The 19,952-nt window shown below is 41.0% G+C and overlaps 2 protein-coding genes across 3 annotated transcripts in view; one reads left to right on the top strand and one right to left on the bottom strand.

The window, feature by feature from the left end:
• NAGPA (N-acetylglucosamine-1-phosphodiester alpha-N-acetylglucosaminidase) overlaps positions 1-19,952 on the top strand; it is a 203,224-nt gene that overhangs the window by 148,290 nt on the left and 34,982 nt on the right. For both annotated transcript variants that reach the window (XM_053706250.1, XM_053706249.1), the window contains exon 7: positions 1,876-1,923. In XM_053706250.1, coding sequence (XP_053562225.1) covers positions 1,876-1,923 — 48 coding nt within the window. The remainder of the gene's footprint in view (positions 1-1,875; positions 1,924-19,952) is intronic.
• On the bottom strand, positions 7,903-8,643 carry LOC128653139 (inhibitory synaptic factor 1-like). Its single transcript, XM_053706251.1, has one exon. The coding sequence runs from the start codon at positions 8,641-8,643 to the stop codon at positions 7,903-7,905; it is 741 nt and encodes a 246-aa protein (XP_053562226.1).

The following is a 19,952-nucleotide window of genomic DNA, read 5'->3' as shown; positions in this document are numbered from 1 at the left end:
CCTTTATTTCTATATCACATTGTGTGTTTGTCGCTACAAACCTTAATGCAGGATTGGTGGAATCTCTTAACATTATGACCTGTATTAACTAGTTCAATCTCACTCTAATCTCCACATCATTATTTTTGCCTTCTTCAACAAATATCAATGCTCCAGTTATTTTAATTTCTATTAAACTTTGATCATTTGAATGTGTATATTGTTATACAGTATGTGTACACCTTGTGTTTATATCCTTCAAGGTTAGCCTATAGAAATGTATTCATAAGTTACCCCTTCACCCTAATAGACGTGTATATATACATTGTGCTTATCGTACCGCAAAAAGTATATGTACGTCTGAGCTACAGGAAGCTCCAGCAGTCTTGGCTGTTAAGTTACAGCCAAGAGCTGGAGTTCTTGAGCTCCAGGCATCTGCCCGCATATGGAACCAGAGTGCTATCAGCGATCTGGTTCCAAACGAAGGCAGATGCCAGATAGTTACAGACGGTGATACTGTGTGTATCACGTCTGGAACGATCTTCTGCTGGTGCCGGCGGGAGAAGCGGCTGGACAGTCTAGCAGCGCAGGGAGTAGGGAGGCGGCGGAAGGGGGAGGGCCCTACAATGAAACAAAAAATAGAGGGAGGGAAGGGGCGCTACACTACAAAAAAAATGTGGGTGGCCCTAACTAATAATTGCGGGAGGTGGGAGATCACTACACTACAGAAAATAAATAAAATAAAAATGGAAAAAAGAAAATTGTTTATAGGTGCTGCTGCCAGTACCTAAGATTGCAGACAATGGTTAGAGGGGGGGAGGGGGTTAGAGAGCTGTTTGGGAGGTTGGAGGGTAAGGATGGATCCCATACTGCAGCTAATATAAAAATATTTAATTAAAGAAAAGCCTTAGGTACTGTCTGCCAGTACCTAAGGTGGGGGTGACCATTGGGGTGTGAGGTAGGAAAGAGAGCTGTTTGGGAGGGATCAGGGGTGGGAAGTGTCAGGTGGGAGGGTAATCTGTACACTAAAGCTAACATTAACCTTACAGGCTACCTGATTAAGACCTTCACTGCTGGGAATTATAGTGTGGCGCGTAGCTGCAATTAGCAGCCTTCTAATAACTAAAAAGCTATGGCAAAGCCATATATGTCTTCTATTTCTGAACAAAGGGGATCCCAGAGAAGCTTTTACAATCATTTTTGCCATATACAAACCTTTTGATTGCTCAAGCGGTGTGTAAATAATTTCGGTGAGAAACCCAAAGTTTGTGAAAAAAATCTTCATTTTTTTTTTCTATTGCATATGGCAGTGAAATGGTGGTTTGAAATATAGCAAAATGGGCCTAGGTCAATACCTTGAGTTGTCTACTTACAAATATATATAGTTTTGACAGGTAAATAAAAAAAAAGGATCTTTCTGTTTAAATGGAGTGATAGCAAAAATGCTAAAAATTCTCCAGTATTTTGGGCAAGTTTTTCTCTGAAAGTCCCGATAGTGAAGGGTTTAATCATGTTATTGACTTCTTGTCAACTCATCCAGCGCATAGATGTAGGGCAGGGGTTATCAACTTTGGTACTCCAGAGGTTTTGGAACTACATTTCCTACGATGCTCAGCCAGCTTAAAGTGTCTGAGCATCATGGGAAATGTAGTTCCAAAACCTCTGGAGTGCCAAAGTTTATCACCCCTAATGTAGGTCTTGCTCTGTCTTTGGATTATACAAGCTGAGACAGAATTTGCAGTGCACTTTCAATAAATACTTGTATCTCCTGCTGTCCTGTTTTTGTTTTTGTTTTGTTTTTTTTGTGTTTTTTTCTGTATACATTCTATATCCACATACCATTTTCTTGAAAGTACTGATACTAAATCTTTCTGTTTTCCTCTCATTATTTTCCAGATGGCTGTATGTGTGAGACTGGCTGGGAGGGCAGTTCCTGCAGTAAAGGTAATGCAGTATTAACCTGTTTACAATGGGTTTTCATTCATTCATGGGCATTATTTCTGACCTATTATTAATCACGTTGCTTAATATGCACCTGTTTATAAAAAAAAAAACAATCTTTCAAATGTAACTTTTTTTCTATTAGTATCTTTTGTTGAAGAGCATACATAGGAAGGGTCTGTGGCAGAATTGTTTACCACAAATGTAAAATCTTTTGGAAAATTCATATCTTCCAGAGAGTAAGCAACCAGTTGGAAACACAGGTTTGTGTGATGTAAGTAGTTATTGGCATAGTTATTGGCAGGAGTGTAACACAATAGAATTAATACCTAACATACAGAGAGAGCCATAGAAAACATGATGTGTTCTGTGCCAATCAAGACATCATGTAAGTGTCCCCAGTAACCAGTGATGCAAACCAATATTGGCCAATCCATCAAGATACCATGAAAAATACTAACCAATGAAAAAACTTGCTTACAAACAAGTCGTGTGGTACAGACTAAACACAGGGATAGAGTGAATGTAAGATGTTAAGCTATGAATTGAATCATCATTAGTCATTAAGAAAGATGATATAATTCTAAAACACTTTTCATTACAACAAAGCTACTACATCCAGCTCTATGTAATTTTGCGAGCTTTACAAATAAGTTATATTCATAGGTTATAGGAACATAAAAACAATGCTAATATAGAATCCTTCACTTAAAGTTCACTAAATACATCTACTAATTATTTGATTTGTTCAGAATTTTTTGGAAAAGAAAATAATTTAAAAGAACTTGCTTTGTTTCCCTCGTTAATTAAAGTGGTTACAATTCACCACCTCTATTAAAAGTCTGCTATCGCTGAAGGTATGGCAGTCATGCCACCCACAAGTAAACTTAAGTGTAAAGCTGTTCCTGCAAGCATTTTTTCACATCTTTTGGAGAGTAGGGTCCTATAACTCTGTTGGCAACGCCTGAACTGGTCCTTGAGTTGGATGACTCCTCTTTCTAAAGGTGAAATATCTTCTGAGGATGTCATTTAATTTCAAGTCAGAACATTTACGTACCCTTCTTAAGGATGCTTTAAGGGCAATAGGCGTTCAGGACTCTAAGCCTCCTGAAGACAAGTCTGTTACACAATTGGATATTATTTTCAAGTCCAAACCTAGACCTGCGTAGGTTTTTCCATTTCCTGCCTTTAAGGACATTATTTCTAAAGAATAGAGAGAGCCTGGAATTCCATGCATTCCTTCTTCTAAATTTAAGAGTCTTATCCCAGTTTCAGAGGCCAATTTAGAAGTTTGAGACACCATTCCCAAAGTAGATGGAGCCATCTCCACTTTAGCTAGATGTACCACCATTCTTCTGGAGGACAGTACCTCCTTTTGAGATCCTATGGACAGGAAAAGGTTTCCTCTAGAAGTCTTTTCTGCAGGGGTATTTCCTTCTCCAACTGTCTGTGGGGATTGCTGACATTGTTGGAGCAGCATCTCTTTGGTGTGATTCTTTAGCTGAATTGGTTTCTCAAGAGTCTCCCTGGGAAGACATTAAGGAGCTTATTCGCTGTCTACGGATTGCACAATTGTTCATTTGTGATGCAGTTGTTCAGTTTTTTCATATTAATACAAAAAATACGGCCTTGGTGGTTCTGACCATATGCACCCTCTGTTTAGAGTCAGTCTGCTGACATGGTATATAAATCCAGACTTCTGACCTTCAAAGGAAAGATCTTGATCGACCCATGTTTGAAATGATATACTACAGGAAAGTTCTTGTCTATGAAAGGCACATGTTGAGCAAAAAGAGGCTGCTCCTAGGGTGGTAACTAGCCATATAACAAGTGATTATGCTATTGTTCGTTCCCAGGTTGAGCGCATCTGTCTTCTTATTTATGCAAGTTATGACCCTGAGGGAAGTCTCCCTAAGGGTAATGCGGGAAACCAGACGTGGACCCGTTGCTCAGTGAGCCATAGAACAAGCTATTATGCTACTGTTCATTCCCAGGTTGAGCACTTTTTTCTTTTTATTTAGATAAGGGATTATCAGACAGTACTCTAAATGGTCATATCTCGGCTTTGTCTGTGCTACTTCATAGGAAGCTTGCTCAGGGAAGTCTCCCTAAGGGTAATGCGGGAAACCAGACGTGGACCCGTTGCTCAGTGTGCTTAGAGGGACATGGCTGCACCTCACTGACGAGGCCTACACTAGGTCGAAATCTACGTCTGGAGTTTTTCTGTTTCTCTCGTTCAGAGAAGGATCACCTGGTATTTCGGGACTGGACTGCACTGTTTAGTCAGGATCAGACTTATATACTACAGGAAAGTTCTCATCTGTGAAAGGAACATGTTGAGCAAAAAGTGGCTGCTCCTAAGGTGGTAACTAGCCATAGAACAAGCTATTATGCTACTGTTCATTCCCAGGTTGAGCACTTTTCTCTTTTTATTTAGATAAGGGATTATCAGACAGTACTCTAAATGGTCATATCTCGGCTTTGTCTGTGCTTCTTCATAGGAAGCTTGCTCACCTTCCAGATATTCAGACTTTCATTCATGCATTGATGAGAATCAGACTGGTTATCAAACCTATTTCACCACCATGGAGTTTGAATTAGGTTCTCAGAGTGTTGCCTTCCCTTTGAACCAATGCATCAACTGGATATTCAGTTGGATCCTGAAGTTGGATTGTTTGAATTTTTAGACATAAAACGCTATAACAGGGTCGCAGTGTGGCTCCTTTATACCTTGATAGGATCCAGGGTTAATATCCTCTGAAGGGGGTTTACTGAACAGTTGGGGTTAATTATTCAGTGTGTTAATTATTTACATGCTGGAGTTTGAATTAGGTTCTCAGAGTGTTGCCTTCCCTTTGAACCAATGCATCAACTGGATATTCAGTTGTTATCTTGGAAGGTGTTATTTTTATTGTCTATTTCCTCAGCTAGGAGAGTATCGAAATTGTCAGCCCTTTCTTTTGATCCACCATGTTTGGTTTTTCACCAGGACAAGGCTGTTTTAAGAACTTTGCTGGGTTTTATAGCGAAGGTGGTTAGAGCTCTGAAATTGTATTTACAGGCCACTAAGGATTTTTGCCAGTCTTTTAGCTTGTTTGTTCTATTTTCCTTCCTAAGAGTCCACAGCTTCATTCCTTACTGTTGGGAAATAAAACACCTGGCCACCAGGAAGAGGCAAAGACACCCCAGCCAAAGGCCAAACATCCCTCCCACTTCCTCATTACCCCAGTCAGTCTTTGCCTTTCGTCACATTAGGTGGTGGCAGAGAAGTGTCAGAAGATTCAGAGAGTCCTGAAAAAGGGTATCTGCCCTTCGAGATACGATTGGAGTTTTAAGTAGTCATGTCAACCTCTCAGTAAGTGTATTGATGAAAGTAAGTCTTTAGATGCAGGGACTACTGCTAACAGTAAGCAATCAGTGTTGACGAGTTTCACTGCCTGCTTTCTCTCACTCAAGTCCATGTCAGGAGCATTGCTATAAGACTGTCACACTTGAGAGGCTATGTTCTGTTCCACAGCTTGGATCCTGGAGTTGGATTGTTTGAATTTTTAGACATAAAACGCTATAACAGGGTCGCAGTGTGGCTCCTTTATACCTTGATAGGCTCCAGGGTTAATATCCTCTGAAGGGGGTTTATTGAACAGTTGGGGTTAATTATTCAGTGTGTTAATTATTTACATGCTGCTTTGTGTGATTTTTTTTTTCCTGGTCTGATAGACTGTGTTTTTGGCTGGAACAAACAGGTTTCACTTTCGTTTTTGAAAGTGTTGCACAGCTCCTATTACTTGCTGTACTTGTAATAACGCTATGTTCATTTCCTCCATTCTGGCTGAGACTTGAACCTGAGGAGAGCGTTTCCTCTGTTAACTGTCAGGGTCTAGGACGTGGTGAGTGCCCCAGCCATTGGGAGTATAAAGGTGCAGTTTTCTATAATAAAAACGTTTATTTGTGTCCTCCTGTGGGTATAACCTGAGCTATGGAGGACTCTGACATGTTAGAAGGTACTCCTTCTGTACTAAATCATACCTGTTTATATTGTGAGGAGGACGTGGTTTTTCCGCCCACTATGTTGCACATATCTTAACACTGTGTTAAAGTCTAAGAAGGGAGACAAGCCTGCTAAGGCTCTTAGTCCCGTGAGATTACTACCCTTGCTACATTATCCACTCCACATGCAGTTCCCCGTAGCACATCTAATTCTCCATCCGGAGGGGGCCTTCTTCCTGCGGACTTAGATGCGCAGTTACAAAAGGCGGTGTCTGCGACCCTCAGTGCATTATCTCGCTCTAACAAATGCTAGAGAAAGGTTAAACATAGCTCGCCTGACCCGGAGTCATCTAAATATTTATCGGATTTAGCTATTAAGTCCCAGTTATCCGATGATGAGTTAACCTCTGTAGCTTCAGAGGGTGAACTTTCTGGGTCGGAGTCCTTAGCGTCTAAGCCTCCTACTGTGGCAGTGGTGGCTTTAAAGCAGTTAGGAACTTGTGAAGTGGGCTTCACTGCGTTTTCCTAACATGTTGCTGCTGTAGTATAGAAAGCTAGAGTAGGCTTACTCTGTTCCTTCTTTTTTCTACAGGTCTATGTGAGGAGTGGCATCCTCTTAAACAGGTTAGGCTGTCCTCCTGCCGGATGGCTAGATGCGGGTAAGTGCTTGGTATTCTATGTTTGGGGGACTTGCACTTCTGAGAAATTTATGCTGCATTATATCTGGGACATATATATCCTGGGGCAGGATATTCTAGGCTGGAGGCAGCACTCGTGATTAAAGGAGACTAGGGGCTATTACTTATGGAGCAAAGTATTCCCTGACTATGTTATGGCTCATGTGGGTAAAGGATCATTAGGGTTAATTGATCTCTCTATTTCACCATTTATTCATTTTTATTTGTGATCTCTAGGATGAATTTTTGAAGCAATTATCCCTATATCAGCAATACAGGCTCCAAGCATAGGCATCAGATCTTTAAGAGGTGCGCTCTTTAATAACATTTGTATATGAGCGTCACAATTATGTTTTTTTTTTTTTTTTTTTTTTAAGTTACTAATGACTTTCTCAATTAATGGTTTATATTTTGTCAACTATAAAATAGTTTAGAAGTTCAGCTTTAGGATGCCTGCAAGAAGAATGCAGCATAAAAACCAACAGTGCAAATAGTTACAGTAATCACTTTCAATACGGTATTGTATCGTGAAATCTCTTCCAATATGCTTGTGAAGTGATTGAGACCTAATAGTTATAAAAACAGCTATTGCCCTGCGATTTTAACAATGGGAAGCAGAAAGTTTAATCCAACATACGAAGAGTTAGTATGTCTCAGAAATATGTCTTCTCTTTGCCATGATATAGCCCATAAGGTCCTACAAAACACCTTTAACATAAAACCTTCCCCAATCACCAATGTACGGAGTGAATTATTTTGCATTATACAAACCTACTCCCCAGTTTGTATTATTTATTTAAATAACTGTTACTTCTTGTGGATTATTTTACCTTTAATAATATAGATGGGAAGTGAAGATATTGGCACAGAGACGGGATGTGAGGTGTCAGCAGGGGCTATGAGGTTCTAGCAAAGGTTGATATCAGAATACAGAAGGGAGGGGGATGAGAGTCCTTGTTCTTCAAGACCCCAACAGTTAATAAGAAAAGTTAAAAAGTGCACCATATATTGCCCATTATACCACATGGTTCAATGATCTCTATTTTGATAACTATTTTACCTCTTCACTTTTATAAAACAAATGTTTGTTTGTTTTCATTCCCACAACCAGCTTACTATAATATCTGTTTCCATCACTTTTTTATCTACTCGCATCTTCTGACTTTGCTTAAGTAATTTCCACATAACGCTGTTCCTTCGTCTAATCTATTTGAATTGTCCTTTTTTCCTTTTAATCTGCTCTCTGTTAATTTCCTTCACACGTCCATCATTATTTCCGGCTGTATTCTTCATTATTCCTTGTCCCTTTACTCTCTATTTAGTGTCTCTCCTTTGCTTTTTTTGGCACATAAGGCAGCACAGTCTGTGTGCTCTTGTCACACACAGTCTGGGTACTGCAGTTCCTTGTCCCTCTCCTGCCACCAGTCAGGACACCCTGCCTGCTTTTTGCAGCAACACAGGAAGCTGCAGGCCTGGGGGTATCCCTTGTTGGTTCCTGGCCATGTGGAGAGTCCTCATCATCACAACACAGTGCATGGTAAAGAACTTTGTCACTGAACCTCACCCTGTCTCTAGATCCAGGGTTCCTACCTGGGTGAGGTTTTGGTGGTGGGACGGGGGTTTCCTCACTGGAGGAGTCTGGACAATTTGGAGTAATTCCCCCATTGAGCAATGTAAAATCAGTGGGACGGTCTGATCCATCTCCAGAATCTGATGGGGTTGAGGCTTCCAGGAAGGAGCAGAATTCCCAGCTGTCTGAACTTAAGAATTCCATGGGTCCCAGGTCACAGAGGGGAATCCCCTTCTCACTACTGGATGTGCTACTAACAGTTCCTGGGGTCCAGTCATCTGCATCCAATTCAAACTCAAAGTCTGAGGTGAGTTTGTCTATTTGCTCCACCACCTCTCTCAGCTCTTTGGCCACTTCTTTGAGGTCCCTCAAGATTCCTTCGAGCTGACTGATAACTGCCCGGACTCTCCCTCGGATCCTCTGCCTTTCGCCAGCTCTGCCGCTGCGTCCCCCCTGCTCTGCGGTCCTTCCCACTCCCCGAGAGCACATGATTCAGAGAGAGGCCTCCAGCCTCCTCTGCAGCTTCTCTTCTCTGGGGGGAGCTCTGCATCTTAAAGCCTGCAATCCCTTTTGTCTACCACTGCCACACCCCAGCCCCTTAAAATGAGGGCTAAAACCCCACTCTGAGGAGGTTGTCTTCAAAAAAAATTTGAGATCACCTGTAGTTTTGAAAGTGGTCAAAGAACTAGCTCCTAGAGTCCACGTGAGAAGATGGTATGTGAGCCAGTAGAAAAAGTACCCAAATTGTAAGATGGACTTCAAACTGCAAAATGCCTGCATGGAAAGGTAACGGGTGATTGATTCTGGTCTGTCTCTCTATATAAGGTTGATTACAGCCTGGTGAGTAGGGTGGCTGGTCCTTAGCTATGCTTGAATTTGTGGAAAACAAGTCTCCACCCCTTATACATTCCTCTTCATTTGGTGGTAAAACACATCCAGGTCACCAGAGTAAGGTGGCAGCCAGATATTCATCCAGACAAAGTGCAGAAATACCTCAACTATATAGCCAGGTCAAGCATAAAAATATATAGTTGTTGTAAGATATATTTTAAACAAACACTGAGTTGTCTTTCCAATCTCTTCAATTGACTGTAAGCAGTGGTGTCCTCTCCTCTATTTATGCAGCTGCATGCCCTTTATCTGCCTTTCTTTTATTTCTCTTATTCATGTGCCCTTTGCTTTTATATCTTACCATTTCCCCCTCTGCTCTATGCTGTGTGGCTGCCTCTCCTTCAGTAATTCTCCCACCTGTCCTTTCCACCCAACCTATTTCCTCAGTCTGTAGTTCCCCGTTATTTGTTCTAATTCATCTTTTCTACATGTTTTGTCCTTTTTAACTCTAAAATTAACCAATGCCTCTATGTCCCCAGGTCTTCTCTCATTCCTGTCTTCCTAAGCTTTCTCTGCAATTTCATTATTTTTTCATATGTTTAAATGATAGTGATCATTTATCCTTTTCTCATATACATCTGTCTTCTAATACCCGCGTTATCTATCCGTCTGTCACACCAGCCCCCCAGCTCTGTTCACTCGGATCTCTCCAAAACATGCTATTTTACCCGGCTACCTGCCTCCTGTACTCCGCATCTGTCACAGTGCCCCTCAGCTGGAGGGCAGCAGATAGCGCTCAGGCCTTATCCCCCCCACTATGGTCCTGATGCTGTAGCAGCGCTGATACAATGCCGGATGCTTCTGCTCTCTGCGACATTCCTGCTTCTCTCCCCCTTCACCCCCTCTCCGCTCCACAATTATGTTTTTATTGTCTTAGAGGGGTACTGACAGTAAGGAGAAGCGCTTATGGTTTACTCGTGTCAGCAGGATTTTGCTGAGTTTCGGGTAGCCAGTATGAAGACGCGCAGTTAAATTTAGTTGTGCGATTCTTCTCTGCTGTGTTTGTTCCCGCCTTCTTCCTTTTGTATGGCGGAGAAGCACCATTTTCGGCTTTCCTGAGCTGGTCATGTGACCATGCCCCCTTTTCTTCTCCGACAGTGTGGAGAGATGTGCCTGTAGATACAGATGTTTCATGCTATGGAACTGTGCTTCTTATTTACTTGTTAAATACTGTGTGCTTGGTGACACGGTCTGTGGCATTATATCAATGTTTTTTATCATGCATTGAATTACAAGCATAATCTAGTGACCTTTAGAGGGTGCTAAAAGTTAGAAAATTATGTTCTACTGGGCCATCTCTAATACATTTTTCCTAGAGAAGTGTTCACAAATAAAGTTAATTCCACTGATGTTTGGTGGTAATAATCTTTTATTTAAAAGTTGTTTGCTTTCAAACCTATGTTTTGAAACATATTTTTCATGATACTCAAAGGCCTGTTCCTTTAAATTTAGGATTTTGTCTCTTGAGTTACAGTATATATTACTTATGGTGTGTTTCTACCCTTCAGGTATATAGGTACTAAATACCAGAACGTGGGTGCCTATGTGTTTATTAATAGGCTGGTTATACCCTGAAACACTATTTGTTTGACATACACAATCCGTGCTGCATGTCTAATAGATTATTCATTTCTGAGCCAATGTCTTCTTCGGATGATGCTGATCAGGCAATGCCACAGTTTTCTCCTTTTATGTCCCAAGCCTCAATGGAGTCACATGCAGTGCCCTGCAGTTCCTCTCTATCGCCTGACAGAGTTATTGCCTGCAGAATTTGCTGCCCAGATGTCTTCTGCGGTATCTGGGGCATTATCTGCTTTTCTTTTACTAAGGGAAATCGCAGGAGGAACAGAGATTCAGATGGTATGGTTTCTGTTCCGCCTGCCGCTACTCAGGTTGCTTTCCTCATAGCTGATGAGGAGGATACGTCAGTAGCTTCTGAGAGTGAAAGCTCAGATTTGGACAGTATTATTCCTTCATCTGATGCTGAAGTGGTATCCTACAGACTTATGTCTCGACACCTCGTTTATTAAAGGAGGTTTTGGCTATTGTGGATGACTTTGATTTCTTGTCGCTGTCAACCATAAGATGTCTAGTAAACTTAATACTGCTAAGTTTATCCTGTTCCAGACCGTGCAAAAGTATTGTTTTCACAGGAATGGGAAACAAGTTTTTTCTGACACTGTCTCCATTAAAGATCATGGAGCACGGTGCCTTAAGTGGTAGGGCATTTCTACTCGGGCTAAGAGAACTACGATTCCTAGAGAGGATAGCTGTTCTTTCAGGATCAATGGACTAAGCTGAAGGCTTACAGGGAAGTTTGTTTGCCACTGTGTCACTTGCTGGTGCAATGCCTTGTTTGATCCAATTTGGTAGGGACTCCTTTGAAAGAGACACAGATCAGAATCAAGCCTCTTAAACTAGCCAAATCTTTTATTTCTACCATGCAAATTTTTTAGCCGGGAGCCAGGATATCTGGGTTTGCTGTGCTAGCCCGTGGGGCGTTGTGGCTATATTCATGGTCAGTGGATTTTTCCTTTGAGTCCATCCTTCTGGCACTTCCTTACAAGGGTAAGACCTTGTTTGACCCTGATCTGGCAGGAATATTTCTGATATTACATTAAAGGAGTTTGCCCCCAATCCGGGATCGGTCCAGGTGGGTGGCGGAATCTCTCCGTTTGTCTTTGAAGATGGATAGGAGATGTCCCAGATAAGCTGCAGACATAGTATCTCAGGTTTTCTACATAGAATTCATACTTCCTCCCAGAGGCAAGTCCCCCCTCTCAATTTTATCTGCAAGCCAGATAACAGTGAGGAATTTTTGAAGTGCATTTTGGACCTCTCTTTCCTGTAAGGGATAATTCCAGTTCCTGTAAGGGAACACAGTCTAGAAGTCTATTCATTCCTGTTAGTGGTTCCCGAAAAAGGGGGAATTTTTCATATTATGATAGATCTAAAGTGTCTCATCAAGTTTTCTCAGGGTACCGTCCGTCAAAATGGAAACCAGCGGTTCCATTCTTCCTTTTGATCTAAGAGGGTCAGTTTATGGTGACGATAGATCTGGAGGACGTGTATTTTCAAGTTCCTTTTTGTCAAACACTTTCAGTTTGTGGGCTATCTTGGCAGTGATCGGGTTTCAGGATATTTTTTACCCTTCCTGGATGACTCAATGGTTCAGGCTCCATCTTTTCAACAACACAGAGATCTTTTTGTCTTTCTTCATTTCCACAGTTGGAAGTGAATCTGAAAATGAGTTCCCTTGTTTCAGCTACAGGGGTAGTTTTTTAGGGACCATATTAGTTTCCCTATCTCTGAAGATATTTTTGATAGGGGTCAGCAAATGGAGGATTCTTTCCTCTGGCCTCTTTCGGCACTCTACTGTTTGGCCCTTCAGTGGTTTAATGTATGGCGGTAATTGGTCTGATGGTTGGTTGTTTCATTGGACATCATCCCTTTGTTCGATTCTATCTGAGAGTCTGCTGTTATGCATGTTCAGATAGTGGACCGGGGATCTTGTGGATCTGTCGGAGGATTCTTCTATGTAGATTAGAGAGGGGATTTAGTGGTAGAGCGCTCGCTTACCTTGCGAGAGGTAGCGGGATCGTTGCCCGCATTCTCCAGAATCTTTTGGTTTTCTCAGGAGCATCTGTCTCGGGGCACATGCTTCCGGAGAACTTCCTAAGTAATAGTGACCACGGTCGCTAGCCTGTTGGGTTGGTGACTATGAACTTGGGAGGAATCTGCTCTCCCCATAACCATCTTGGAGTTGAGAGCGATCTACAATGTTCTGATGGCTTGGCCTCAATTGTCTTACCCAGTTTTTCGGGTTCTAGTTGAACAATTTCATCTCAGTGGTTTACATTAACCACCCGGGAGGAACCTGGAGTTCCTTTGCCATGATTGGCGTGGATGGATTGTTGGGTGGGTGGACGCTCACATTCATTGTTTATCCACTATTCACATTTCAGGAGTGAATACTGGGAGTCAGATTTTCATCTTGGGTATTGGGCATTTCTCAATTGCTTGAATGTTTAGTTCTGTCTAAATGTGTTTTTTCTGAATCGGTCATTGAGACCATGATTCAGGCTTGCAAGCTTGTTACTGGTAACTTTTACCATAAGGTATGGCGTAAATTCGCTGATTGGTATGAATCCTTGGACTACTCTTGGAAGTAGGGTCAGGATTTCTAGGAGGTTTTGCCCTTCTCCGGGACGGTCTGGAGTAGGGTTTGTCAGTCAGTTCTCTGAAGGGTCAGATTTCTGCGTAATCCTTTTTACACAAGTATCTGGCGGATGTGCCAGACGTGTAACCTTTTTGTCAGACTTTGGTCAGTATCAGGCCTGTGTTTAAGTCTGTTGCTCCTCTTGGAGCTTTAACCTTGTTTTAAAGTTTTGCAGCAGGCTCATTTTGAGCCATAGCATTGCATAGATTTTAAATTTTTATCTTGGATGTTTTCTTTTCTTGCTAATTTTTCTGCTCGTACAGTTTAGGTACTCTTGGATTTGCAGTGTGATTCGCTTATCTTATTTCACATAAGGCGTTTTTTTATCCTAAGGGGAAATATTGTTTGGGAATTTGTTGTTCCATCTCTGTGACCTCATTCTTATATCTTGAGGAACGTGGATGCACAATTTGGGTTTTGTGTGTGCTTATTATTTTTTCTTCTGTTTTTGTTTGTTTTCTCTGTAATAGAAATCTACTGCTATTCTTTTTTTTCTTCTTAAACAGGAAGAGTCCACAGCTGCATTCATTACTTTTAGGAATTTAGAACCTGGCCACCAGGAGGAGGCAGACACACCCCAGCCAAAGGCTTCAAATACCTCCCCCACTTCCCTCATCCCCCAGTCATTCTTTGCCTTTCGTCACAAGAGGTTGGCAGAGAAGTGTCAGAAGTTCAGGTTAAGTCTCTTATGGAGGGTAGTACTCTTTGAAATGGGACTGGAGTTTTAAGTAGTCCTGTCAGCCTCTCAGTGAGAGCATGGTTGAAGGTTAGAGTCCGGAGATGCAGGGAGATTTTTTCTGTGAAACCATCCCGACTCCTATTAACAGCTCCTTGGCAATCAGTGTTAACGAGTTTCGCTGCCTGCCTTTGTTCACTCAAGTCCCTGTTAGAAGCGAGGCTACTATCTGTCACACTTGTTCCTGTTCCACGGCGTAGATTCCGGTAAGATCGTTTCATTTGACTTCATTATGTGAATGTGATGTTAACGTAAAGGTAGGGTCCCATTGGGACTCCTTTTATCTTAAAACCATCTGTTGGCTCTCTACAAATACCTGATAATAATGATAATAAGGAATCGTGGATTAATATCCCCTAAAGGGGGTTATTGAACAGGGGGACTTTAATCATGTTTGTTATGTGGTTCTATCTGCTGAGGTGTAGTAATACTTTAGGCTCATGGCTTTTCTGAACATTAACCGCCTTATCGTCATTTGGCGCGATCTTTAGATTTGCACGCTATTTTATGACTTGCAGGGTGCACCTCGTGACTGGGTGTGGTTATGTTGTTTTCACTTCCATATGCTGGCCGTGTGGCGACAGAGAGTCTGCTTGTGGGTTGTCTGGTTCACAGGAGGAGGTGGTGGTGAGTGCCCCAGCCATTGGGGGTGTAAAGAAGGTGTCAGTTATTTTTTTGTCATTTTTGTGTAATCCCATGATGGAGGATTCTGACTTTTTAGACACGGATGTCTCCTATGCGTAGAATGCGTCTTGTGATGAATATGAAATGGCCCGGGTTATCCATGCCCATCAGTTATGTTTCCGATTGCTGTTCCAGAGTACTCTCTTCTCCCAATTCAGGGTCTTCGGAGTGCGTTGAGCTGTCCGCCCCTGAGGAAACTTCCTTTGCTAAGCAAGCAGGTGTCCCTTTGGTTTTTACTCTTTCTCCGGAAGGTGGCCTGTTTCCTCCAGAGGTTACGGCACGGTTCTGCATGGCCCTATATTCCGGCCTTAGCTCATTTGTATCTCCCAGGTGAAATATTTTTATGATACTGTCCGTGTTTTGTCAACCAGGGCCCGCTGTGCGGGGGATTGCCCGATTCAGTTCGGCCTCCTGGGGAAGCGGGGGCCTCTGAGGCTTCGTTTTAGGTTGGCACGTCTTTGTGTCCTACTAAGACATGTTTTGGCATTGCTAGAGGATCCCAGTCCTAGTGGACCAAGGGATTTGAGGCCTTAGATGCCGGATGGCAACCTGGATAGAAGTTTTGGGAATGAAGCTAATCTCCTTATCGTCTCCGATTTTCTTTATTTTATGTGTCGATTCCAGTTTTGAGCTTGGGTGAAGGGGGCCTTCTGATCGGCTGGTCTGGTCGGGCGTACACTTTTTTTCCCTTGGGCGTTCACCCGCGGGTGCTGCCTTATTTTTATTTTAGATCCGGACAGGATGTATTTGATTTATTTGTATAAAGCTCATGGCTGATATAACTTTCGTTTTGAGAACGTTCTTTCTCTGGAACTGATACTTGCGATTTTGTGGTCACATGGGCACTTCCTTGGAAGTTGCGCACTTTGGTTAAGTTCAAGGTTATGTTTCCTAGTTCATATTATCGAGCCTTTGGGTTGATTTTTCTTGGACCTTAGACAAATTTTGAAGTGCTCTCATACCAGGCAGGTACTGGTCGGGCGCTATCTACTGTTTCTTGGGTTCATATCACCCTCATGGTGCTGATTAGGCTATTGGCTTTGGAAAAAAAAATAATAATAATAAATCCTAGTGTTATGGACTCCGGACTCGGATCCTACAACGAAGTTTTGCGCCTGGGGCATAGTTCCAATGCTTCTGGTAAGAGCGTTGTGTGCTCTGATATAGGTTGTTTTTTTGCTGGCAATATTGCTTGAGATGCGTGACCAACTTTTTCAGACGTCATCGTGGGTTCTAGGTTCCCTGAGGACTCAGACGCGGTTTTCCATTCATTTGGAAGTCTGGAAATGTGATTAATTTCCGGAGGTTTAGTATCTGATTAAGTGGACATTTGAGCCTGCACTTACTGTATCTCCGGATGATGACTCTTGTAGCCTAGTCGCATTCTTTTTGCGGTGGCAAGGTTTCCTTCCCTCCCGTCTTGGGTTGGGTTATTTGTTATGGAAGAGTGGACATGTCCTCCTTTTTATCAGTGTTTCGTTTGCTCTAGTGCGTGGAGTGCAGGGGTCTCCCAAGCTACCCAGGTACGGGGCGAGGGATCCCCAAGCGGTTTTAATAATTTTTCCTTGCACTCAAAGGACACAGTTTATATACACTTACGGAGCACACTAGAGGGCTTACACACAACCCATTATGGCTACAGGATACATTTAAAAATAACCTATATTTATACATTTCTTGATATAGATTTTTTTGCTTACAATTCAAGAATGTCCTTGCAAGCAAGAAAATAGAAGTAAATTAAAAAGTTTTTTAAAATGGCATGCTCTATTCCACCTAAATCATGGAAGTTTAATTGTGACTTTATTTACACTTGTTTTAAAAAAAAAAAAAAAAAAAAGTAAGGAAAATAAGATATAGGCTTGCAATAAATTAATATGGTCCCATTCAAATGGTAGACCACCAAGTCATAGCACTGTACCTGTCTTGTCAAGTCATTTTAGATCATATATTTTCCTTATTACACTTTTTGCATGATCAGCAAATTAAACTGAGGTCTATATACTTAAAGTATAAGTACCAAAACAAAAGAAGGGATAATGTCAGTGAAAAACCTCAACACAAACTCTGAGTCTTTTATATATATTATATAGAAAAATACAGAGCAAGCCCTACTGTTCGTATCATCAGTGTGTACCCGGTTTAACTCAACTCCTCGTTAACAGACCACCTTGTTACACTCTATTAAGACAACATATCTCACCAATCTGCTGCACATCTGCTTCAGGTGAGACCCAGCTGGTTTGTATACTCCTCCAGACGCTGACCTTAGCGTTAATGATATGCCCCACTTAGGACACACGCAGCCTCACAGTCCCACAAGGACGATGATGTCAACTGTGACTAGGTCCGTAACAGCCAATAAGGGAGGAGGTGTGTCCGAAATAAAAACCGGGTTCGTAAATCCCAATATAATGATCACCAAACAAAACTTCAGGCTTGCTATGTAAGGTGCATTTCATGGAACATAGGACAACGAGCTGTCCTGCTGGTGTGTAGAAAAGAAGAAAGGAGCGTTCGGACAGTTCGTTTAAAAACAAAAAAACTTTATTTTCAAATTAAAAAGGGAAACAGCAGCATCCGCACAGGGAGAGCGTAACACCAAGCTGGCTTACGCGTTTCGGCTTATGCCGTAATCATAGCCATAGGTGTTAAGATCCCTCTGCATCCTTTTAAGACACACATAAAAAACCTATTGGTTAATACTTAATTGCAAAAAAACGCCCTCTCTGTTAAATACATTGACCTATAACTACCACGCTAAATTTAACAATATTGTACAATACATCAGTGCAAGATGGTTTATAGAAACAAGTCATAATTACATCATATTGTCAAAATGCAGAAACGTTCTACATCTACTTAGACAGGGGTCCAACTGAGACCTGCATATAGTCATCCAAAAGGCAGTCACTGCAAAATCAGTAATGCAGAATATATATCAAACCAATATATACAGAATTTCCGTAAACCTCCATCAAATTAAAACATCCTATAAGCTAATATGAAAATGTATGCAAATACAGGATATTATAATACCACATGCATCATCCTTTCAGCCATGAAATATAGGAATACAAATACATCACTTAATCATGAAAGAGAAATGCACTGAAAGAAGATGTCCTGCATACACTTCTAGTGGATAAATTATTCCCAATAATTAATAAGGTCATATTTGGAATTTAAACCTCTGGGGATGCGCGTGCCTAACCTGAAAATCCAGTACATTTCCCTTTTGCCAGAATTAGTTCCAGATCTCCACCTCTCCTGGGAGGCTTTACTTTTTCAATCACACACCACTTTAGGGAATCCAGTTTGCTACCATGTTTATTGGCAAAATGCTGTACCAGGGGGGTAGTCACATTTCTCTGCGAAATTGTAGATAGGTGTTCACGAATACGAGAATTCACATCTCTACTCGTGAGTCCTACATATTGAACTCTACAAAGTGTGCAATCCAATAAATAATTACAAAATTTGCAGTACAATTTAAACAAGATTGTATATCAAAGACTTTCCTTGTAACATAAGATTTAAAATGTTTAGTGATAGAAACATAATCACAGGGCCTACATTTGTTATGGCCACATCTAAACATCCCCAAATGTTTTAGCCAAGAACTAGATGGATTCGTTACAGGCTTTTATTGAGTGGTTGATAGTACAGAACCCAAGGTGCGACTCTTACGGTAGGAACACTTAACACCTTTTTTTGACAGTATCCGGCAACCCATCATCCGCTGCCAGAAGTGCAAAGTGCTTCTTAACTATGGCACATATTTGTGTATGTTGGGTACTGTAGCCAGTAACAAAATGAACACCATCAAATTGTGTGTTACTAATCTTAGATGTATTCTCTGAAATCAAAATTTGCCTTTCTATAGAATCTACCTCCTTACGGGCCCCTGTCTAAGTAGATGTAGAACGTTTCTGCATTTTGACAATATGATGTAATTATGACTTGTTTCTATAAACCTTCTTGCACTGATGTATTGTACAATATTGTTAAATGTAGCATGGTAGTTATAGTTCAATATATTTCACAGAGAGGGCGTTTTTTTTGCAATTAAGTATTAACCAATAGGTTTTTTTATGCGTGTCTTAAATGGATGCAGAGGGGTCTTAACACCTTTTGCTATGATTACGGAATGAGCCGAAACGCGTAAGCTAACTTGGTGTTACGCTCTCCCTGTGCGGTTGCTGCTGTTTCCCTTTTTAATTGGAAAATAAAGGTGTTTTTTTGTTTTTAAACAAACTGTCCGAACGCTCCTTTCTTCCTATATACTTAAAGGACCAATAAACACAGTAGAATAGCATAATCAATAAATGCATGATAAAAAGACAATGCAAAGACACTGTCTTGAATTTTAAATAAGATTATTTTCTGACAAATTTCAAAGTTAGTTAAATTTTTGTTTCCACTACATCATGTGACAGCCATCAGCCAATCACAAAATACATATACGTATATTCTGTGATTTCTTGCACATGCTCAAAGGGAGCTGGGTCCACAGAAAGTGTGCATATAAAAAGACTGTGCACATTTAGATAGTGGAAGTGAACTTGATAGTTGTTTACAATTGCATGCTCAATCTGAATCATGAAAGTTTAATTTTGACTTTATTGTTCCTTTAAATGGACAATGTGTTGTAAACTTGGATACCCCTTAATGTATTTCCTTAATGTGTTTGACTTGTTATACTTGCTGCAGGCTATAAAATCTATTGAAAATTGTTCCTTTAGGTTTATTTTTCTATATTAAATGACTGGTTATACACATTGAAACCACCACCCATTTAAATCGGCTGAGCTTGCAGTACAAATAGACCCTACTTATCGTATACACAAATTTCTTTTTATCATGTCTCCTGTATAAACAAAAATGTCTTCTGCTTTCGCAACTAAAAGGGACAGTTAAGTCAACATTAAATTTTTATGATTCAGATAGGGCATGCAATTGTCAAACAAGTTTACAATTTACTTTAATCATCAAATTTAATTTGTTATTTTGGTATTCTTTGTTGAAAGCTAAACCTAGGTAGGCTCATATGCTAATTTCTAAGCCCTTGAAGGCTGCCTTTTATCTCATTGCATTTTTGCAGTTTTTCACAGTTAGACACTGCTAGTTCATGTGTGTTATATAGGTAACATTGTGCTCACTTCTATGGAGTTATTTAGGAGTCAGCACTGATTTGCTAAAATGCATATCCGTCAAAAGAACTGAGATAGGGGGCAGTCTTCTGAGGCTTTAGATACAAGGTAATCG

Source organism: Bombina bombina, chromosome 3, assembly GCF_027579735.1.
Source record: "Bombina bombina isolate aBomBom1 chromosome 3, aBomBom1.pri, whole genome shotgun sequence".
NCBI classification, from domain to species: domain Eukaryota; kingdom Metazoa; phylum Chordata; class Amphibia; order Anura; family Bombinatoridae; genus Bombina; species Bombina bombina.
The sequence above is the reverse complement of the archived record's forward strand: the minus strand, read 5'-3'. Positions and strand labels throughout refer to the sequence as shown.